The sequence below is a fragment of the Pholis gunnellus genome, assembly GCF_910591455.1.
Source record: "Pholis gunnellus genome assembly, chromosome: 5".
NCBI lineage: Eukaryota > Metazoa > Chordata > Actinopteri > Perciformes > Pholidae > Pholis > Pholis gunnellus.
The window spans coordinates 393584-418762 of record NC_136531.1 but is presented as its reverse complement, the minus strand read 5'-3'; the positions used below and the strand labels follow the sequence as shown (position 1 = coordinate 418762).

At 47.2% G+C, this 25179-nt stretch overlaps 1 protein-coding gene across 1 annotated transcript; it reads right to left on the bottom strand.

The window, feature by feature from the left end:
* Nucleotides 1–1185: 1185 nt before the first annotated feature.
* On the bottom strand, nt 1186–22782 carry sos1 (son of sevenless homolog 1). The gene is made up of 22 exons (XM_079160085.1): nt 22391–22782; nt 19475–19600; nt 18708–18839; nt 18461–18625; nt 18060–18269; nt 15258–15401; nt 15056–15166; nt 14853–14951; nt 12306–12433; nt 9015–9676; nt 8688–8769; nt 8467–8583; nt 8273–8376; nt 7623–7845; nt 7420–7539; nt 6585–6747; nt 6324–6441; nt 6060–6232; nt 5861–5977; nt 5469–5742; nt 2139–2260; nt 1186–2031 (listed from the first exon to the last, which is right to left on the bottom strand). Exons 1-22 carry the CDS (start codon nt 22475–22477, stop codon nt 1612–1614), a joined length of 3897 nt encoding a protein of 1298 aa, XP_079016211.1. The 5' UTR covers nt 22478–22782; the 3' UTR covers nt 1186–1611.
* Between the last annotated feature and the right edge of the window lie 2397 nt (nt 22783–25179).

Sequence of the window (25179 nt, the reverse complement as noted above, 5' to 3'; positions counted from 1 at the left end):
TGTCATTACTCTACATCAGCTGACTGTGGGCGTAAAGCCCAGAATCACAATCACAAACTTGCCTCAGAGGGTTTTAGTCTGAACACGTGACATCCTGTCCTTAGACCCTGAACCCTCAAGGACTCAGAGACTCAGAGACTCAGTGAGAGAGTGAGAGAGTGAGAGAGTGAGAGAGAAGCTGTAAGAGTTTGAAATGGTGTGAACGAGACAACAGATCACGTTACTATGGCGAGTATCTTCCTCACAAGATGAGCGAATTAAAACAATATATTTACTGCTTCAATGACTAAATCAAATATTTGATGAATAAGTAAATAAATATTCTGATTTCATGTGTTCATCTTCAACCCTTAATGTGTCTCCATGCGTCCACTGGTTGCCCCGTTCCTAACGTCACATTGCAATGAATTGTGGGTAATTCCCTCAGGTCTGTATCTAATGCTGACTTAAGGAAAGGCTTCATAAAGGGTTTAACATGTCTACCAGAGAGCCTTCCTACCGCTTGTCCTTTCCTTTCCTTCCGCTTGTCCTCCTTTCCTACCGCTTGTCCTTTCCTTTCCTACCGCTTGTCCTTTCCTTTCCTACCACTTGTCCTTTCCTTTCCTACCACTTGTCCTTTCCTTTCCTTTCCTTTCCTACCGCTTGTCCTTTCCTTTCCTTTCCTACCGCTTGTCCTTTCCTTTCCTACCGCTTGTCCTTTCCTTTCCTACCGCTTGTCCTTTCCTTTCCTACCACTTGTCCTTTCCTTTCCTACCACTTGTCCTTTCCTTTCCTTTCCTACCGCTTGTCCTTTCCTTTCCTACCGCTTGTCCTTTCCTTTCCTACCGCTTGTCCTTTCCTTTCCTACCGCTTGTCCTTTCCTTTCCTACCGCTTGTCCTTTCCTTTCCTACCGCTTGTCCTTTCCTTTCCTACCACTTGTCCTTTCCTTTCCTACCACTTGTCCTTTCCTTTCCTTTCCTTTCCTACCGCTTGTCCTTTCCTTTCCTTTCCTACCGCTTGTCCTTTCCTTTCCTACCGCTTGTCCTTTCCTTTCCTACCACTTGTCCTTTCCTTTCCTACCACTTGTCCTTTCCTTTCCTTTCCTTTCCTACCGCTTGTCCTTTCCTTTCCTACCAGCGTATTTTGAGGGAACAGCAACAATAAAGACAGTGAAGTAAGGTTTCTGTAGTCCGTCCAGCTCAGTTTACAAACACGTTTATTCCCTTGTTTTAAAGAATAGACATTCATGAAACAACATCAGGTCCACCAGAACCAACACAGTACCTCTTTGGTTCTGGTCTAGTACCTGAAGGCTCTCGACACCTCAGACCCAGAGTCCACTTCAGTCCGTGGAGCACTACATTACCCAAGATCCTCTTTGTTCATCAGGTCTGACAAACAGACAAATGTTCTCCAAAGTTCTGCAGCTGAAGGAATACAATCAGTTCGTTTTTCAGAATAAGGGCACATGATTAGTTTGTTTTTCAGAATAAGGGCACATGATCTTTATTCAACATCTGATTGATCAATCAGATGTTGATTTGTCTTTAATCCATTGTTTTGTTCTCATCCCATCAGCTGTAGTGTTAGCTCATCAAGCCCCGCCTCCTCAAGTGGTCCAGGCTGTACAATCACAGTGCGGGGGGCGTGTCCAGAAGGGGGGCGGGGTTTAGAGACTCCCTCTTGTAGGTCTTGGGAGGAAGTTTGGGGACGGTGTGCCGGGGAGGCACGGGGGGGCCGTCAAGGGGGAGGGGCATCTTCCTGGAGGCGGGGCTGGGAATGGGAGTGACAGGGGTGAGAGGAGGGAGGGGGGGTGAGGAGGAGCTGAGGGAGGGTGAGGAGGAGGTGGTGGAGGAGGGGAAGAAGGTCTGCAGGTCACAACGGGGGCGGCCCTGAGGGGGGGGGAGGAGGTGTAGAGGAGAGCTGAGGGGCTCCCGAGGAGGCAGGGAGGGGGGGCTGTCGGGGGGAGACGACGAGTAACGAGGGGGGAGGAGCTTACAGGTGGGCTGACGAGGGGGGACAGCGGGGGGGCTGTCCAACGTCGACATCATCTGAGACAGGAACAGAGGGGGGGGGGGGGGGGGGGGGTGTGTTACACTTGGTAGAAACATTGAGCATCTTCTTTACAATCGGACTCGTACATATACATGTCAGTCACCTTGGAGGGGGAGGAGTCAGCCGGAGCCGACTCTGGACGTCTGCGCGGAGGAACAGGAGGAGGAACAGGAACGTCCTCGGAACTACGACTGAAACTCACCATGGAGGAGACCGAGGAGGACCCTGAGAACAGAGAACACAAGCTTTGGAACATCAGACACTCTGTCAGAACATCAGACGCTGTTAGAACATCAGACACTCTGTTAGAACATCAGACGCTGTTAGAACATCAGACACGCTGTTAGAACATCAGACGCTGTCAGAACATCAGACACTCTGTCAGAACATCAGACGCTGTTAGAACATCAGACACTCTGTTAGAACATCAGACGCTGTTAGAACATCAGACACTCTGTTAGAACATCAGACGCTGTTAGAACATCAGACACGCTGTTAGAACATCAGACGCTGTCAGAACATCAGACACTCTGTTAGAACATCAGACACTGTTAGAACATCAGACACGCTGTTAGAACATCAGACACGCTGTTAGAACATCAGACACTGTCAGAACATCAGACGCTGTTAGAACATCAGACACTCTGTTAGAACATCAGACGCTGTTAGAACATCAGACACGCTGTTAGAACATCAGACACTCTGTTAGAACATCAGACACGCTGTTAGAACATCAGACACGCTGTTAGAACATCAGACACTCTGTTAGAACATCAGACACGCTGTCAGAACATCAGACACTCTGTCAGAACATCAGACACTCTGTTAGAACATCAGACGCTGTTAGAACATCAGACACTCTGTTAGAACATCAGACGCTGTTAGAACATCAGACACGCTGTTAGAACATCAGACACTCTGTTAGAACATCAGACACGCTGTTAGAACATCAGACACGCTGTTAGAACATCAGACACTCTGTTAGAACATCAGACACGCTGTCAGAACATCAGACACTCTGTCAGAACATCAGACACTCTGTTAGAACATCAGACGCTGTTAGAACATCAGACACGCTGTTAGAACATCAGACACTCTGTTAGAACATCAGACACGCTGTTAGAACATCAGACACTCTGTTAGAACATCAGACGCTGTTAGAACATCAGACACGCTGTTAGAACATCAGACACGCTGTTAGAACATCAGACACTCTGTTAGAACATCAGACACTCTGTTAGAACATCAGACGCTGTTAGAACATCAGACACGCTGTTAGAACATCAGACACGCTGTTAGAACATCAGACACGCTGTCAGAACATCAGACACTCTGTCAGAACATCAGACACGCTGTTAGAACATCAGACACGCTGTCAGAACATCAGACACTGTCAGAACATCAGACGCTGTTAGAACATCAGACACGCTGTTAGAACATCAGACACTCTGTTAGAACATCAGACACGCTGTTAGAACATCAGACACTCTGTTAGAACATCAGACGCTGTTAGAACATCAGACACGCTGTTAGAACATCAGACACTCTGTTAGAACATCAGACACTCTGTTAGAACATCAGACACGCTGTTAGAACATCAGACACTGTTAGAACATCAGACACTCTGTTAGAACATCAGACGCTGTTAGAACATCAGACACTCTGTTAGAACATCAGACGCTGTTAGAACATCAGACACGCTGTTAGAACATCAGACACTCTGTTAGAACATCAGACACGCTGTTAGAACATCAGACACGCTGTTAGAACATCAGACACTCTGTTAGAACATCAGACACGCTGTCAGAACATCAGACACTCTGTCAGAACATCAGACACTCTGTTAGAACATCAGACGCTGTTAGAACATCAGACACGCTGTTAGAACATCAGACACTCTGTTAGAACATCAGACACGCTGTTAGAACATCAGACACTCTGTTAGAACATCAGACGCTGTTAGAACATCAGACACGCTGTTAGAACATCAGACACGCTGTTAGAACATCAGACACTCTGTTAGAACATCAGACACTCTGTTAGAACATCAGACGCTGTTAGAACATCAGACACGCTGTTAGAACATCAGACACGCTGTTAGAACATCAGACACGCTGTCAGAACATCAGACACTCTGTCAGAACATCAGACACGCTGTTAGAACATCAGACACGCTGTCAGAACATCAGACACTGTCAGAACATCAGACGCTGTTAGAACATCAGACACGCTGTTAGAACATCAGACACTCTGTTAGAACATCAGACACGCTGTTAGAACATCAGACACTCTGTTAGAACATCAGACGCTGTTAGAACATCAGACACGCTGTTAGAACATCAGACACTCTGTTAGAACATCAGACACGCTGTTAGAACATCAGACACTCTGTTAGAACATCAGACGCTGTTAGAACATCAGACACGCTGTTAGAACATCAGACACGCTGTTAGAACATCAGACACTCTGTTAGAACATCAGACACTCTGTTAGAACATCAGACGCTGTTAGAACATCAGACACGCTGTTAGAACATCAGACACGCTGTTAGAACATCAGACACGCTGTCAGAACATCAGACACTCTGTCAGAACATCAGACACGCTGTTAGAACATCAGACACGCTGTCAGAACATCAGACACTGTCAGAACATCAGACGCTGTTAGAACATCAGACACGCTGTTAGAACATCAGACACTCTGTTAGAACATCAGACACGCTGTTAGAACATCAGACACTCTGTTAGAACATCAGACGCTGTTAGAACATCAGACACGCTGTTAGAACATCAGACACTCTGTTAGAACATCAGACACGCTGTTAGAACATCAGACACTCTGTTAGAACATCAGACGCTGTTAGAACATCAGACACGCTGTTAGAACATCAGACACGCTGTTAGAACATCAGACACTCTGTTAGAACATCAGACACTCTGTTAGAACATCAGACGCTGTTAGAACATCAGACACGCTGTTAGAACATCAGACACGCTGTTAGAACATCAGACACGCTGTCAGAACATCAGACACTCTGTCAGAACATCAGACACGCTGTTAGAACATCAGACACGCTGTCAGAACATCAGACACTGTCAGAACATCAGACGCTGTTAGAACATCAGACAGGCTGTTAGAACATCAGACACTCTGTTAGAACATCAGACACGCTGTTAGAACATCAGACACTCTGTTAGAACATCAGACGCTGTTAGAACATCAGACACGCTGTTAGAACATCAGACACTCTGTTAGAACATCAGACACTCTGTTAGAACATCAGACACGCTGTTAGAACATCAGACACTGTTAGAACATCAGACACTCTGTTAGAACATCAGACGCTGTTAGAACATCAGACACAGACACTTAGAAACCTGTGCTTGGTGTCAGACTTGTGACTGGTGGGTTAGTGTGTAGTTTGGGGTCTTACTGGAGTGAAAGGGGCTGCTGGGACCTTGTGGCGAGTCAAACACACTGCCAACGTCTGTGGAGCTGGAGGTGGCCGAGGCAGGGGGCGGAGTCAGGGGGGTGCGGGGGGAATTGGGGGCCGAGACAGCCCCCCCCTCGGCCTCGCTGTCGGGGATGCGGCTGTAACTGATCTTTCTGGGCTCGTTCTGCAGAGGCGTCGGGTGCCGCATGGTCCCAGGCCTCGCTGAGGTTGGACGGATCCCCGGAGACTTCAGAGGACAGCTGTACTTCTTCACCTGGGGAGGTTAACGGACATATTTAAAACAGATTCATCATCACACTCCTGTGACTCCTATCTAAAGTCAGACCGTCACCGCTTCCAGGCGTCCAAGGCGTCGCTTTGGTGACACTTACAAATCGAGGCAACGATCGGGCGTTTCGAGGTTCTATTTCCAGAGATTTGTTGAACAGGTGATCGGCGAAGTCTTTCTCTGACATGTCCTCCATCGGGTTCAGGTTCTCGAAGAACTTCTGCTTCAACAAACACAGAACACGGTCACACCTCTGACACTAACACACACAGTAAGGCGACGACATCGTCATCAACACTGACCCTGATGTCGTTCTCCACTCTCAGGCAGTACGGTTGGTTCTGGTACTGTTGGATCTCGCCGGTGATTTCGGCCACTTTCCTCCTCTTGCTGAAGTTGATCAGATCTTTGCCGTGTCTGCGCAGGAAGTCGGGGTTTCCCTCCTCCGTCTTCAGGATGTTGGTCAGGTAGATTCCTGAACAAACCGAGAGAGAGCGACTCCTTATTTTAACATCGTAAAATAAATCGTGTTTAATAAAAAAAGACAGATGAGCGTCGGAGCCTACCAAAGAACGGGACACAGGGGGGGTTGATGGAGCGCAGTTTGGCCAAATACTTCTTGTAATGATCTTCACTCAGCTCATGAGCTTCCTCCAGGATCTTTCTCTGTCGACTCGGAATTTGCTGGGAAACCAAAAAAACACAGCACGTATTATTTTATATATTTAAAAAGCGAACCATAGTGTCTGTAAACGTTTTACCACAACTATAGAATGTGATTTTGTTTTTGGCGATGACCAGCAGAGGTAGAAGGACGTGTTGTTTACCTCGAAGGTGTGGTCCAGTCTGTAGACCGGAGACGAGTTCATGGCACTGACGACCTCCAGAACTCCGTTAAAATTGTTGAGCTCCTGAAAAACTTGCAGGATCTCGATGATCCGAGAAACGACGGCAACCCGTTCATCCAGGTTCTCGGTTTCTACCATACACCTGAAGAAGGATCAGATGGGACGGGTAGGACATCAAAGTCATGTTTGACTGAGGGTGAAGCTCATGGCTGGAGATATGTTTGGAAGTGAAGACGGGGGAAAGTGGTTGAAGTGGTTTAAGTTTTGGTTGGAGGAGTGGTTTGAGTTTTGGTTGGAGGAGTGGTTTGAGTTGAGGTTGGAGGAGTGGTTTGAGTTTTGGTTGGAGGAGTGGTTTAAGTTTTGGTTGGAGGTGTGGTTTGAGTTTTGGTTGGAGGTGAGGTTGGAGTTTTGGTTGGAGGTGAGGTTGGAGGTGTGGTTGGAGTTTTGGTTGGAGGTGAGGTTGGAGTTTTGGTTGGAGGTGAGGTTGGAGTTTTGGTTGGAGATGAAGTTGGAAGTGTGAATTACAAAATGAATTTGGTGGCGTAGATGGAGTAAAGTTTTGGGCTGTTTTGATTCAGTTGGATCCACAGCTGATGGTGAGATGGAGGGTGTGGATAAAGGTGGACGAGTTATTTCCTTAAGTATGTGACACTTCAATCGTCTCATTGGTTGGTTTCAATCTGAGAGAACAAATCACTGAACAGGTACATTTATATGCTTATTGGTTGGTGCTCCCCCCTTTGTAATGGTCTCTGAAGTCACCTCATAAATAGGTTTGTATGAGTTTGTCTGTGATGTCAGAGTGAGGTCTTACTTTTCAAACCAGAGTGTGAGGTTGGTGGTGTGTCGTATCATCCTCAGCAGGTTGGGGGAGTGAATCTCTTTGTCTTCTTTGGTCCAGACGCTGCCAACCAGCTCAGACGGCTGCACCGCCCTGCAGAATAAAATATAAGTGGACTACAAGTACAGACAGTGAACTTCCTGATCGTATAAGTGGACTACAAGGACTACCCTTACCTGTAGAAGTCAGACTCGAGCAGGGTAAGCTGCCGGCCGATCTCGATGGGGTGAAGCGTCATGAGGTCGAACTGCTCAGTGTTTCCTGGTTTACAGGTGTGCCACTCGATGGGAGGAGGAGAGTTCTGGAAGGTTATGCTGTGACTGGGCACGCTCACCTGAACCTGCTTCTTCCTCTGGATGATCTTAGTTATCGACTCCACCCATTTCCTCATTGCCTTACCTGCAACACAAGACATTTATTTCTATCAGCAAGCTCCACACAGGTGTTCACACAGGTAACGTACCTCTGACTGATGACTGACAGGTGTTCACACAGGTAACGTACCTCTGACTGATGACTGACAGGTGTTCACACAGGTAACGTACCTCTGACTGATGACTGACAGGTGTTCACACAGGTAACGTACCTCTGACTGATGACTGACAGGTGTTCACACAGGTAACGTACCTCTGACTGATGACTGACAGTGTTCACACAGGTACGTACCTCTGACTGATGACTGACAGTGTTCACACAGGTAACGTACCTCTGACTGATGACTGACAGTGTTCACACAGGTACGTACCTCTGACTGATGACTGACAGGTGTTCACACAGGTAACGTACCTCTGACTGATGACTGACAGTGTTCACACAGGTAACGTACCTCTGACTGAGGCGATAAACTCCTCCAGTTGTCTCAGCAGGTAAGCGTCTCTCTCAAAGTCGTAGAAATGATGCTCCACCCAGTGACGACACACATTCAACACTCTGCAGGAGGAGTTGTCACACAGAGCAGAGGAAGTAGATGAACGACATCACGGTGACATCACATTACATCATCATCATCAGAGTCTCTACCTGAGTTGGACCGGCTGGACAAACTCTTTACGGAAACGTTTAAGTTCGGCGCTCAGCGGCTGCTCTCCTCCCTCCATGGGATCCACATCGCTGGGCCTCGGCTCCGGGATCTCAAACCTGAAACCATTACAGACCTGAGGTCAGATCTTAAACCTGGTTTTGTCCATGTGAAGGTTTAAACTAACACAGGCCTGAGGAGAGTGATGTGATTGGTCCCTCACCTCTCCATGAGCAGGTCCAGCAGCTCCTGAGGTTTACAGAAAGATCTGTAGGTGGTGAGAAATGTTCGGACAAAGTTTGGATCTAAAAGGAAGGAACAGAAGAAAACACAACAGATTAAAAACCAGAACAACCAGTTTAGAGCCCAGATGCATCATGGGAGTGAACTGGTAACTGGGCGTGTCCCCACAAGACAGTTAAGATAAGAACAACATGGTCACAGGCGTAGTCTCACTGACAAGCTGTCCCCTCTTCTGTTTACCCATCAACAGGCCAAAGGTGGATCAGCTGATCCCGTCTATAAACACCTGTGTGACATCACGCCTCACCTGCGTACATGTGGAAGGTGAGCCTCTCGATCAGTTTCAGGACTGTCCCCGCTTTGACGACGGGGATCCCGGACTTGGACTGGACGTTCTCCTCGAACACGACGTTCTCCTCTGAGTCCGGCGCGGCGAACCGGTACACCTCGGCTCCCGGCAGCCTCACCTGCTCGTCCTTCTCCTCCTGCATCATGGCCGAGTCCAGCATGCGCTCCAACGTGCTGCGGTACTGCAGCGAGATCAGCGCCGCCATCCAGCCATTCTTCTCCTCGGCGGACTTGGCGGCGAACACCACGCTGTTCCCGTCCTTCAGGACGATCTCGAAGGCGTGCCGGTACTCGCCCTCCTTGTCGTCCCGGTCGTTGATCTGGACTTTGCGCATGAAGAACTTTTCTTTGAGCCGGTACTCCGCGCCAGAGCCGGCGCCCGGCAGCCGCGGCGGCCCGTGGTTGGACTTGCAGCAGATCATCAAGCCGTCGAACAGGAAGATGTGGCGCTCGTGTTTGGCACCCACGCGGGTCAGCGTGCCCTCCATGATGAACTCGTTGCAGCACTGACCGATGTCCTTACCCTCCCAGCCATCGATGTTCTTCTGGATCTCGTTCATCTTCTTGATGGCCAGGTGCTTTCCCTTCATCTGGTGGCTGTAGAAACGACACGCCGACTCGCTAAAGAAGAAGAAGGAGAAGAGGGTAGGAGAACAGGAGAAGATTATTACATTCTATAGAAGTATCCACTTTACGCTGATAATTGTTTCACATTAAAAGCCCTCCACGGCCGTGCCGGCAGGATGCTTTTATTGTGAAAAAGTTGTTTATTGTTTATATATAGTTGTTGTTTAAAGTTTAGAAAAACAAGACAAACAAGTGTGTTAAACTTCAGTTTGTGCAGCAGCTCACTAATCAGTTTACAGCTTAAACCCTCAAGTATGTGAACAGTTTCACAACAACCTCCATCTACACCGTCACCATCTACACCATCACCACGTACACCGTCACCATCTACACCATCACCACGTACACCGTCACCATCTACACCATCACCACGTACACCGTCACCATCTACACCATCACCATGTACACCAGGGGTGTCAAACATACGGCCCGTGGGCCGGATGCGGCCCGCCACGTCATTTCATGTGGCCCGCGAATCCGCCAGCTAAAAAAAAACAAATTTAAAACTCGGACTTGATACAAATTACAAATATCCTCCGCTCTCTGTATCGCGGTGGGGCTCCTCCCCGATCCGCGCGCGCACCTCCACCAGCGTATGTGGCATCCAGTAGCCTCCATCTACACACATCAGCCTCCGTCTACATCCACAGCCTCTACCAGCCTCCATCTACAAATATCAGCCTCCGTCTACATTCATCAGCCTCCATCTACACACATCAGTCTCCGTCTAAATCCACAGCCTCTACCAGCCTCCATCTACACACATCAGCCTCCGTCTACATCCACAGCCTCTACCAGCCTCCATCTACACACATCAGCCTCCGTCTACATCCACAGCCTCTACCAGCCTCCATCTACAAACATCAGCCTCCGTCTACATCCACAGCCTCTACCAGCCTCCATCTACAAACATCAGCCTCCGTCTACATCCACAGCCTCTACCAGCCTCCATCTACAAACATCAGCCTCCGTCTACATCCAACAGCCTCTACCAGCCTCCATCTACACACATCAGCCTCCGTCTACATCCAACAGCCTCTACCAGCCTCCATCTACACACATCAGCCCACAGCCTCTACCAGCCTCCATCTACAAACATCAGCCTCCGTCTACATCCACAGCCTCTACCAGCCTCCATCTACACACATCAGTCTCCGTCTACATCCATCAGCCTCCATCTACACACATCAGCCTCCGTCTACATCCAACAGCCTCTACCAGCCTCCATCTACACACATCAGCCTCCGTCTACATCCAACAGCCTCTACCAGCCTCCATCTACACACATCAGCCTCCGTCTACATTCATCAGCCTCCATCTACACACATCAGTCTCCGTCTACATCCATCAGCCTCCATCTACACACATCAGCCTCCGTCTACACCCAACAGCCTCCGTCTACATCCATCAGCCTCCATCTACGCACATCAGCCTCCGTCTACATCCAACAGCCTCCGTCTAAATCCAAAAGCCTCCGTCTACACACATCAGCCTCCGTCTACACACATCAGCCTCCATCTACACACATCAGCCTCCGTCTACATCCATCAGCCTCCGTCTACATCCACAGCCTCTACCAGCCTCCATCTACACCCAACATCCGCCAAAAGCAAAGAAAGAACAAATGGAAGTCACCTACGTCCTCATATCCACCTGCCAATCAACCAACCATCTGTCCTCTACTTTTTCTCCACCTCCTTTCTCTTTTCTACTCCTTCTTCTTCTTCTTCTTTTTAAGAGTAGTAAAGTTAAAACTTCATAAAACAAACAGCAGAAGTAGTTTTCCCCTCTGTGTTCTTTTCTTTCTAACAAATAGCGAACAACAGGCAGTAGACCAGCACCGCCCAGATCCTGACGAAACTTCCTTACACACACACACACACACACACACACACACACACACACACACACACACACACACACACACACACACACACACACACACACACACACACACACACACACACACACACACACACACACACACACGTCTATTTATGTCGGGGGGGAAACAGGGAGGATGGGAGGAGTCCACCAGACTGGTCCATGTGTGTTCAGCTCTTATTGTTCAACACACTCAGTGTTCTACTTTCATTCTTTCTTATTTAACACATTTTAAAAGATGTTTTTTTGTTCACCGTGTTCAGCTTTGACAGTAATAAAGAGTCCGGAGTCAAATTCTTTGCAACTGTTCACATAGTTGACCAATAAAGCTCAAACTGATCTCCTCAAGGATGCCCAGTACCCCATAAAAAGGACCACTAGAACCCCACTAGAACTCATAAAGGACCACTAGAACCCCATTAAGGGCCAATAGAACCTCATGAAGAACCACTAGAACTCATAAAGATCTAGTGGGCAACTGTGGCTAAGTGGAGCGCAGGGCCGTCCTTCAATCAGAGGATCGGCGGTTCGATCCGCTGTCGATGTGTGTCGATGTGTCCACGCAGCTGTACCTACGGTGTGTGTGAATATAAATTGTAAGTCGCTTTGGATAAAAGCGTCTGCTCAATGACTGTAATGTAATAAAGGACCACTAGACCCTCATAATGGGTGGAGCTCCAACCTACATGGGGCTGTGCAGGTGTGTGCAGGTGTGTGCAGGTGAGGTACAGGTGTGTACCTGAGCCTCCTCTTGGCGAGGCTCCTGGAGCAGATTCTCTCCATGCTGCTCTGCAGGTTGAGCAGAGCGGTGATGGCCTGTTTCAGACACTCTTTATCCTCCTCTTCTTCACTCTTCTCTTCCAGTTGCTGCAGAAACAAAATAAAAACATGTGGACGATCGTCACACCTGAGCGGTGACATCACCTGCAAGGACAGGTGAAGCACCAAGAACTACACAGCAATGGTTTCAGGACCCACTGTAGACCAGGACTTGATGTCAGGAATATTCTGGCTGAGCAGAGCTGTACTATAAAATCAGCTGATATAAAAGGACCAGGACCAGGACCAGGACCAGGACCAGATCCTTTTAACTGCTGGAGAAAAAGAAGACTTGGGACGACAGAGTTTCTCTACAGAGAACCGTGTCAGAACCAGACTAGACCAGAACCAAGATAGTTCCAGGCCAAGCAAGAAGAGGGAGGACTATATATCAGGGATATATCAGGCCCACAGAGGGTACAGGACCAGTCCAGGTCCAGCAGCAGCATGTGAACAGAGCTCATCTATCCTGTTCCTTTAGGGTTCAGGATCAGAACCAGATCAGGATTAAAGCTCCTGCCCCCCCTGACTCCCCTTCAGCCCTGAAATAATCTGCAGAACATGACTGGAGGTATTTCAGAGATTTAACCTCAACTGGGCCAAAGGAGCTTACAGTTGCACAGTTGAAAGTCCCAGACCAGGACTGGATCTACAGGATACTGGTGTGACTGGGAACCTGCAGCTGACACCAGCGTGATACTGGGACACATGGAGGGGATTCTTAAACCAGATTGGTCTACATAAACTGGTTTAAAACCCGAGCCCTATTTTTAGGCCTCTGCTCGATGTGTCATACCCTCAAAGGGGCGTATCTCTCCAACTACAAGGTCCATTTGAATAACTTCAATGGAATAATAACGCTGACACTTGAGATGTGTTCATATGTGTAAATATCAGTGTATATGTTACTGGTTAATGAATATAACACACAGCTCAAATTGAAAATGTTCAGGTTCTCCTGAAAAGAAAAGCCCTTTTATTGGTAATTTGTTCTTGAAATGAGGCCCTGGCCTAAAAACTCTCCCAAATCACAGCAGCAGTCCTGTCAGCAGTCTCAACAAAAATGTGGCTTTGATCAAGTGAAGCAGGCCAGAAATATCGATGGTTTTGTACAGGTCAGCCGACGTCAATTCTGATTTTGGAAGCAGCACTTTCAGCCGTTTTATTGCAATTTTATATACTATATAACTATATATTTCACTTCTTTTATCACTAATAGTGTTCAATCTATCTACTACAGCAGTTTGGCATCATTTTGAGAGCCTGGGCTCTATAATAATAAAACACGGCTCACCCTCGTCTGAGTTCCAGTTTCACAGACTTCCAGTGAACCTTACAGAGCCTTACAGAGCCAGAGTGTGAGGAGTGTAATGATACGTTCTTTGAGTTTATTGACTGAATTTTAAGCCAATAAAAAAAAATCGAAAACCGTGGGGTGCCCCCATTGGCCAAAATGAAAAAGTCAACCAAACCTTGATAGACGCTCGTAGAGACTCACAGAACGGAGGAGAGACACCGGCAGCACATGGCTGAAAGGATTCATTTTGGATTTTTGGCAATTTTCTTCCAGAAAACCATCTCAGGGTGCGAATTTTTAGGCATTTACAATTCTTTTTGCTGTTTGGCTGTGTGTTGCTCTTATGGAGTGCAACTTGTTAATGGTTTGCAGGAGAGGAATTTGGAAACTATGGTTGGATTCAGTGTGGAATGCTCGTGCTCTGTGATATGCAGTTTGTCTGTGAAAGTGCCGTCGTTTTTGGTTGGGATCGGTAACGGAGAACATAGCTCGCCGTGTCCTGGCGAAAAATAGCTGAAATTGTGGTACCACTGGTAGTATATAGTATTACTTTGTGTATATCTGTGTTTTTGAGTGAGTAAAATAGCTTTCATGGTCCATTTTATCAGAATTTCTTCATTACGTAGGTTTTTCATATATTATGAAATATCATCGTTCTCAGAAGTGATTTGGTTAAAGCCAACGTCATGCTAGCATAAAGCCAACGTCATGCTGGCATAAAGCCAACATGATGCTAGCATAAAGCCAACGTCATGCTAGCATAAAGCCAACGTCATGCTAGCATAAAGCCAACATGATGCTAGCATAAAGCCAACATGATGCTAGCATAAAGCCAACGTCATGCTAGCATAAAGCCAACATGATGCTAGCATAAAGCCAACGTCATGCTAGCATAAAGCCAACGTCATGCTGGCATAAAGCCAACGTCATGCTAGCATAAAGCCAACATGATGCTAGCATAAAGCCAACATGATGCTAGCATAAAGCCAACGTCATGCTAGCATAAAGCCAACGTCATGCTAGCATAAAGCCAACGTCATGCTAGCATAAAGCCAACATGATGCTAGCATAAAGCCAACATGACGCTAGCATAAAGCCAAAATTATGCTAGCATAAAGCCAAAATTATGCTAGCATAAAGCCAGGTGTAGTTCAGGTGGAGTAGTCTTACCTTGAGGATCTCAAACAGGTGCAGACAGTGGTAAACAGGAGTGAGCAGCAGTCTGGGCAGAACGTAGTGAACAGCCTCTTTAAAACCTTCACAGATGGACTGAAGACAGACAACACCTTTACTGCATCATCATCATCATCATCATCATTTACCTGGAGAAGGAGCCTACAGGTCTTATGTCAGAGACCAGGGACAGGGTTTACCTGGAGGTGGAAGGCTGCTCCTGGTTTGGACACTTGACTCAGGAAGTGTTCATGGAAACCAGAGCGCAGGGTCTCCTGAGCGTACGTCTCATAGGGGTCAAAAGCCAACTCCTATCAATCAATCAGAATCAGAGCTGATCATCGTTAAATTATCTCATGATGTAACTGTTATATAATATATATATCAATCACAGCTACAGACCTCGGCCAGGTCTTCGAAGCAGCTCCCCACCAGAGGATGAGGACTGCCTTCATCGGTCATCTCCACCGTGTCCTCGATCAGACCCAGCAGCTTCACCGTCACCTCGTGGATGTCAACGATCCGACTGAAGATACTGTCCACATCCTGACGGAGACACACCAGATCAGATCAACCGCACCGATCGATCGCACGAGGGCTGATCGGGAGATCACACAGGACAACATGGAGGACAACATGGAGGACAACATGGAGGACAACATGGAGGACAACATGGAGGACAACAAGGAGGACAACAAGGAGGACAACATGGAGGACAACAAGGAGGACAACAAGGAGGACAACATGGAGGACAACAAGGAGGACAACAAGGAGGACAACAAGGAGGACAACATGGAGGACAACAAGGAGGACAACAAGGAGGACAACAAGGAGGACAACATGGAGGACAACAAGGAGGACAACATGGAGGACAACAAGGAGGACAACATGGAGGACAACATGGTGGACAACATGGAGGACAACATGGAGGACAACAAGGAGGACAACATGGAGGACAACATGGTGGACAACATGGAGGACAACATGGTGGACAACAAGGAGGACAACAAGGAGGACAACAAGGAGGACAACATGGAGGACAACAAGGAGGACAACATGGAGGACAACAAGGAGGACAACAAGGAGGACAACATGGAGGACAACAAGGAGGACAACATGGAGGACAACATGGTGGACAACAAGGAGGACAACAAGGAGGACAACATGGAGGACAACAAGGAGGACAACAAGGAGGACAACATGGAGGACAACAAGGAGGACAACATGGAGGACAACAAGGAGGACAACATGGAGGACAACAAGGAGGACAACAAGGAGGACAACATGGTGGACAACAAGGAGGACAACAAGGAGGACAACATGGTGGACAACAAGGAGGACAACATGGTGGACAACAAGGAGGACAACATGGAGGACAACAAGGAGGACAACATGGAGGACAACAAGGAGGACAACAAGGAGGACAACATGGAGGACAACAAGGAGGACAACATGGAGGACAACAAGGAGGACAACATGGAGGACAACAAGGAGGACAACAAGGAGGACAACATGGTGGACAACAAGGAGGACAACAAGGAGGACAACATGGAGGACAACAAGGAGGACAACAAGGAGGACAACATGGAGGACAACAAGGAGGACAACATGGAGGACAACAAGGAGGACAACATGGAGGACAACAAGGAGGACAACAAGGAGGACAACATGGTGGACAACAAGGAGGACAACAAGGAGGACAACATGGAGGACAACAAGGAGGACAACAAGGAGGACAACATGGAGGACAACAAGGAGGACAACATGGAGGACAACAAGGAGGACAACAAGGAGGACAACAAGGAGGACAACAAGGAGGACAACATGGAGGACAACATGGAGGACAACAAGGAGGACAACATGGAGGACAACAAGGAGGACAACAAGGAGGACAACATGGAGGACAACAAGGAGGACAACAAGGAGGACAACATGGAGGACAACATGGAGGACAACATGGTGGACAACATGGTGGACAACAAGGAGGACAACAAGGAGGACAACATGGAGGACAACAAGGAGGACAACATGGAGGACAACAAGGAGGACAACAAGGAGGACAACATGGAGGACAACAAGGAGGACAACATGGTGGACAACATGGAGGACAACAAGGAGGACAACAAGGAGGACAACAAGGAGGACAACAAGGAGGACAACATGGTGGACAACATGGTGGACAACATGGAGGACAACAAGGAGGACAACAAGGAGGACAACAAGGAGGACAACAAGGAGGACAACATGGAGGACAACATGGAGGACAACAAGGAGGACAACAAGGAGGACAACATGGAGGACAACATGGAGGACAACAAGGAGGACAACACGGAGGACAACACGGAGGACAACACGGAGGACAACAAGGAGGACAACAAGGAGGACAACAAGGAGGACAACAAGGAGGACAACATGGAGGACAACAAGGAGGACAACAAGGAGGACAACAAGGAGGACAACAAGGAGGACAACATGGAGGACAACATGGTGGACAACATGGAGGACAACATGGAGGACAACATGGAGGACAACATGGTGGACAACAAGGAGGACAACATGGAGGACAACATGGAGGACAACAAGGAGGACAACAAGGAGGACAACATGGAGGACAGCCTGGAGGACAACATGGTGGACAACAAGGAGGACAACATGGAGGACAACAAGGAGGACAACATGGAGGACAACAAGGAGGACAACATGGAGGACAATATGGTGGACAACAAGGAGGACAACATGGAGGACAACATGGAGGACAACAAGGAGGACAACAAGGAGGACAACATGGAGGACAACAAGGAGGACAACAAGGAGGACAACATGGTGGACAACAAGGAGGACAACAAGGAGGACAACATGGAGGACAACAAGGAGGACAACAAGGAGGACAACATGGTGGACAACAAGGAGGACAACATGGTGGACAACAAGGAGGACAACAAGGAGGACAACAAGGAGGACAACATGGAGGACAACATGGAGGACAACATGGAGGACAACATGGAGGACAACAAGGAGGACAACAAGGAGGACAACAAGGAGGACAACATGGAGGACAACATGGAGGACAACATGGAGGACAACATGGAGGACAACATGGAGGACAACATGGAGGACAACATGGAGGACAACATGGTGGACAACAAGGAGGACAACATGGTGGACAACATGGAGGACAGCCTGGAGGTCCGGTGGAGTACGTACGTGCTGAGAGAACAGCATGGGGCTGGAGGTGAAGGGCTCTCTGAACACCTTGATCAGCAGGTTGAGCGTCCTCAGGAACTGTCGACCGTCAGACATGAAGCTCCTCACCAGCTCGTAGTAACTCTGCTCCTCATTGGCCGACGGCTCCTCGTCCATCAGAGGGAAGCCGCTGATGTCCTCCTCGTCCTGGTGGAACATGTCCATCAGCACCTGAGAGACAGACAGACAGACAACGACATGGTAAACATCTCAGACTGATCTGTGATCAGCTCCTGTCTGTCCTCCTTCAGATCTCCAGCGCCCCCCTGTGGAGGCTTTGTCTATTACAGACCATAATACCTGAATTAAAGAGGAGCTCAGTGAAGAGGTGTGTGTGTGTGTGTGTGTGTGTGTGTGTGTACCTTGTCAGCACACATGGCCACAGTGATGTCCTGCTGAGAGATCTCATAGTGTCTGATGTTCCTCACGTAGTTTCCTGCCAGCTTCAGGATGTCAGCAGAGATGTACTCCAACACCGCCACCATGTAGACCGACACCTGGTGGTCTATCTTGTACCCCAGCACCTCCTGATAACACAAGGCATCATGGGAAACGTGGTGATGATGATGATGATGATGAAGGTGGCGATGAAGGTGGAGACACTAGTACCTTCAGCAGTGGGTGGATCTTGTCCACAGGCAGAGCCAGAGGATTCCTCCTCTTCCTCTTCTCGATGGCAGCCTGAGCGTCAGCTATCGCCCACTTATCTATGGGATGAGGGAAGCTCTTCTGGACCCGCTCCTGGTGGGACGGGGGGGTTAACATCTGGACTCTGGTCTCAACATCTGGGCTGACCTGGTCTCAACATCTGGACTGACCTGGTCTCAACATCTGGACTGACCTGGTCTCAACATCTGGACCGACCTGGTCTCAACATCTGGACCGACCTGGTCTCAACATCTGGACCGACCTGGTCTCAACATCTGGACCGACCTGGTCTCAACATCTGGACTGACCTGGTCTCAACATCTGGACTCTGGTCTCAACATCTGGACTGACCTGGTCTCAACATCTGGACTGACCTGGTCTCAACATCTGGACTCTGGTCTCAACATCTGGACTGACCTGGTCTCAACATCTGGACCGACCTGGTCTCAACATCTGGACCGACCTGGTCTCAACATCTGGACTCTGGTCTCAACATCTGGACTGACCTGGTCTCAACATCTGGACTGACCTGGTCTCAACATCTGGACTCTGGTCTCAACATCTGGACTGACCTGGTCTCAACATCTGGACTGACCTGGTCTCAACATCTGGACTACCTGGTGTTAACATCTGGACTGACCTGGTCTCAACATCTGGACTGACCTGGTCTAAACATCTGGACTGACCTGGTCTAAACATCTGGACTCTGGTGTGTGTGTAGGTGTTACCTCCACATCCTGGACAGTTCTTGGTTGAGCCTGACACAGCATGCTGAGCAGGAGCAGGATCAGCTCCTCAATGTATTGCAGCGCCTCCTGCTGGGACACCAGGTTAGGATGCACCTGGTTCAGTACCTGCACACACACACACACACACACACACACACACACACACACACACACACACACACACACACACACACACACACACACACACACACAGGTAATAGAGAGGTGAAGTCCCTTCTGGCGGACCACCATGGGACCTTAAGTATGTTAACCCTTCCCTTCCTGTCAACAGTCCAATAAAAACCTTCACTTTCAACAATTAGCACAAAATGGGGAACTGAGAAAGAGCCTCACAGTACTGTGCTGCCACCAGGTGGAGACACAGAGGACACAGAGGACATGTAGAGACACAGAGGACAGGTAGAGACACAGAGGACATGTAGAGACACAGAGGACAGGTAGAGACACAGAGGACACAGAGGACATGTAGAGACACAGAGGACATGTAGAGACACAGAGGACATGTAGAGACACAGAGGACACAGAGGACAGGTAGAGACACAGAGGACAGGTAGCAGCTAAAGAGAGTGAGCCTTGGACTCACATGATTTGAACGTCTTCACTCTTTCCTCACGAGATGAAGTAACTTCATTTAATCTATTTACTCGTTTTGTCAAAACGGCTTCAATGACTGAATCTAATATTTGATGAATGAATGAATATTCTCTGATTTCACGTTTTAATGTTCCATCTTTAACCCTTCATGTTTCTGAGTAAACGTCTCCATGCGTCCACCGGCTACCCCGTGTTTAACGTCACATTGCAATGAATTGTGGGTAATTCCCTTGGGCAAAGTCAGCCTCTAACGCTGACTTATGGACTTACAACAGTAGCAGAGAAGATCACATGACGCATATGGTTCTATGAACTGTGTGTGTGTGTGTGTGTGTGTGTGTGTGTGTACAGGTGAGTTGTGTTTGAACACACCAACCTGCATGTTTCTGTTTGACCAACAACAAACTGACTTCAACCAGGTGTGACTACAGTTAGTGTTTAAGAACACAAACATGATGACGCAGTGAAAGTCCAAGAACATTCCTCACCTGCATGAGTATGAGTGAGTGAGTATGAGTGAGTGAGTGAGTATGTGAGTGAGTGAGTATGAGTGAGTGAGTGAGTATGTGAGTGAGTGAGTATGAGTGAGTGAGTATGAGTGAGTGAGTGAGTATGTGAGTGAGTGAGTGAGTATGAGTGAGTGAGTGAGTATGTGAGTGAGTGAGTGAGTATGAGTGAGTGAGTATGAGTGAGTGAGTGAGTATGTGAGTGAGTGAGTATGAGTGAGTGAGTATGAGTGAGTGAGTGAGTATGTGAGTGAGTGAGTATGAGTGAGTGAGTGAGTGAGTATGAGTGAGTGAGTATGAGTGAGTGAGTGAGTGAGTGAGTATGAGTGAGTGAGTATGAGTGAGTGAGTGAGTGAGTGAGTATGAGTGAGTGAGTGTATATATGTGTGTGTCAGTGTGTGTGTGTTTATGTCTTGTGTGTGTGTATATGTATATATATGCCTGTGTGTGTGAATATGTCTCAGTGTGTGTATGAGAGAGTGTGTGTGTGTGTGTGTGTGTGTGTGTGTGTGTGTGTGTGTGTGTGTGTATATATGTGTGAGTGTGTATATATGTGTGAGCGTGTATATATGTGTGAGTGTGTATATATGTATGAGTGTGTATATATGTGTGAGCGTGTATATATGTGTGAGCGTGTATATATGTGTGAGTGTGTATATATGTGTGAGTGTATATATGTGTGTGTATATATGTATATATGTGTGAGTGTGTATATATGTATGAGTGTGTATATATGTGTGAGCGTGTATATATGTGTGAGTGTGTATATATGTGTGAGCGTGTATATATGTGTGAGTGTGTATATATGTGTGAGCGTGTATATATGTGTGAGCGTGTATATATGTGTGAGTGTGTATATATGTGTGAGTGTGTATATATGTGTGAGTGTGTATATATGTGTGAGCGTGTATATATGTGTGAGCGTGTATATATGTGTGAGCGTGTATATATGTGTGAGTGTGTATATATGTGTGAGTGTATATATGTGTGTGTATATATGTATATATGTGTGAGTGTGTATATATGTATGAGTGTGTATATATGTGTGAGCGTGTATATATGTGTGAGTGTGTATATATGTGTGAGTGTGTATATATGTGTGAGCGTGTATATATGTGTGAGCGTGTATATATGTGTGAGCGTGTATATATGTGTGTGAGTGTGTATATATGTGTGAGTGTATATATGTGTGTGTATATATGTATATATGTGTGAGTGTGTATATATGTGTGTGAGTGTGTATATATGTGTGAGTGTGTATATATGTGTGAGCGTGTATATATGTGTGTGTATATATGTATATATGTGTGAGTGTGTATATATGTGTGAGTGTATATATGTGTGTGTATATATGTATATATGTGTGAGTGTGTATATATGTGTGTGAGTGTGTATATATGTGTGAGTGTGTATATATGTGTGAGCGTGTATATATGTGTGTGTATATATGTATATATGTGTGAGTGTGTATATATGTGTGAGTGTGTATATATGTGTGAGTGTGTATATATGTGTGAGCGTGTATATATGTGTGAGCGTGTATATATGTGTGTGTATATATGTATATATGTGTGAGTGTGTATATATGTGTGTGTATATATGTATATATGTGTGAGTGTGTATATATGTGTGAGTGTGTATATATGTGTGAGCGTGTATATATGTGTGTGTATATATGTATATATGTGTGAGTGTGTATATATGTGTGTGTATATATGTATATATGTGTGAGTGTGTATATATGTGTGTGTATATATGTATATATGTGTGAGTGTGTATATATGTGTGTGTGTACCTTCTCCAGTGAAGAGACCAGCAGGCCTCTCCACTTGGGTCCGTTCTCCTCGTTGAAGAAGTCGTACTGCAGCTGGCCCGCCTGCATGTCTGCTGCTGCTGCAGCGGGACCGACACGCACGGTTCACCGCTTTACATGCACGCTGACCGGCTGAGCCCGAGTCCGGTAGGAGGGAGGGTGAAGCTGGGCTGGTTGCTGGATGCATTAGCCTGTTAGCATGTAGCTAATGAGTGTGCTAACGTCAGCAGCGGTTATCAGCCGCGCGGATTGATCCATCAGCAGCGGGTTCAGTGAGCCGACAGGTGAGCCGCTGTTGGTCCAGGTGAGTCTCGGTGTGTGTTGCGGCCGGTCACGGTGAACGGTTGTTGGTTGTTGTGACTCCGGTGTGTACGGTGCTGGAGACTGTTGAGCATGACTGGGCATGCGCAGTGGGCAGGTTCTGACGTACATTGCCGGGGCTTCTGATAGAGTGTGTTCATGGAGTCAGCGCGTGGAAGCGACAAGCCAACAGACACACACATATACACACATATACACACACATATACACACCAGTGGTGTGCAGTCAGGGCCAGCTAAGCCTTCTCTGCTGGCCTAAACAGAATCACAAAGTTATAACTATTTTATAATTTAATACTTTTTCATAAATACATTATGTATTATATATTTTTTTTTTCCATTATCTTATGTTCTCATTGCACAGCTACTGTGCTCCTCAGCTGCTCTGCTTCAGTGCAGCTTGTTTTAAGTAGAGCTTTGATCCAATCAGAGTTCACCTCTGTGTCTCTAGGTAGGAGAGAGGCCCGATGCCCTCTAGAGAGCCTTTGCAGTTTAAGTGAATGGCGACGATATTGTTGATTGGCATAGTCTTCAACCAATCAGATCTTTAGTTTGACATGTTGGGCGTATTCTTTGACGTGCCTTTGGCACCGAGGTAGCCTCCTGCATTAAGTACGTCTGCATTAACGTGCGCCATGATTGGTCAGTGGGCCAGCGCGTGAAGCTGGCATTTAAGGAAGTTGGCAGAAGTTAGTTGGAGTAGTGAGAGTTCAAATTGAAAGATATGGAAGAAATGATAACATTATAACAGCAGCGCTGACTCAGCAGGAAAAGGATTTTAATGAACGGTGTTCCTGGCTGACAGCGTCTCACATTTTATGTGTTTCATTTTAACTGAGCGTCTTGGTGTTTGGAGCTATGCTACGCTAACCTGAGGACGCCATAGCACGGCAGGACACTACGGTGCTTTTGAAAACCTTTGGAGAAACCCGAGTGGATCTACAGATCAACAAACACGTTCGCAGGGAAACGGAGCTCCACAACCGCGGTTCAACCGCGGTTGTGGAGCTCCAGTGTCGGGGCTGGTTGTCAGCAGTCGGGGCCGGCGGTCGGGGGCCGGTAGCCGGTAGCCGGCGGTCGTTCCGGTGGAGGTGGGATCCCGGCCCCGCTGCAAACCGAATGCCGTAGACCGGTGAAACACAACCGGGGAGGCTCGACTGTCGCTTGCGTCCATGAATCCAGAAGGACTTCTTACTGGAAGTGAAACGATGTTCTGGGATTAAACTCTTTAACAAAGAAAGGAGGATGGACTTTGTGAACAGCATTCGGTAAGCGACAAACTGCGTTTGTTTGTTTACATCTGCACTAACGTTTTCATGAATAGTGTTTGAATGGCTCGTGCTCTTGTGTGGTGGAATCCGTGGATCCATTGCCGGTCTGCTGGATTGGTGTGTTGCTTTGTTGTCATATGAATGTGACTGGTTCTTATGACTTTGTGGTTTTCATTGTGTTGATTTGACTGCATTGTCCGTTAATGACGCAGCGTCCCGTCATTCACGGATTCATGAATCTGCACCGTAGCTGTTCAACTGTAGTAGGACAGCACAGAAGGCCCAGGTATGAAATGCACGGCCCGCCACTGATACACACACACACACACACACACACACACACACACACACACACACACACACACACACACACACACACACAACATGTCACTTTAGAGACGTTACAGTGACATTAATTCTCATCCTAGAAACTAACCATAACATAACCACAAACATTAACATAACATAATATAGTTCTGTCTAGAACCCTGTTCTGTTCTGTCTAGAACCATGTTGTGTTCCATCTAGAACCATGTTGTGTTCCATCTAGTACCATGTTGTGTTCCATCTAGTACCATGTTGTGTTCCATCTAGAACCATGTTGTGTTCCATCTAGAACCATGTTGTGTTCCATCTAGTACCATGTTGTGTTCTATCTAGAACCATGTTGTGTTCCATCTAGAACCATGTTGTGTTCCATCTAGTACCATGTTGTGTTCCATCTAGAACCATGTTGTGTTCCATCTAGTACCATGTTGTGTTCCATCTAGAACCATGTTGTGTTCCATCTAGAACCATGTTGTGTTCCATCTAGTACCATGTTGTGTTCTATCTAGAACCATGTTGTGTTCTATCTAGTACCATGTTGTGTTCTATCTAGAACCATGTTGTGTTCCATCTAGTACCATGTTGTGTTCTATCTAGAACCATGTCGTGTTCTATCTAGAACCATGTCGTGTTCTATCTAGTACCATGTCGTGTTCTATCTAAACACTGTAGTTTGCTACAAAGAAGCAGATCAGTCTGATGATGTTTATATTGTTTATTTACAGCTGAACATCAGGATGCCATGGGGATGGGGGGGTCAGGAGGTTTAATAGCATACCATGGAGTTCCACGGGGTAAAGGATGGGGGCATTGGAATCAGCAAATATAGGATGGGTATCTGAGGTTACAGGAG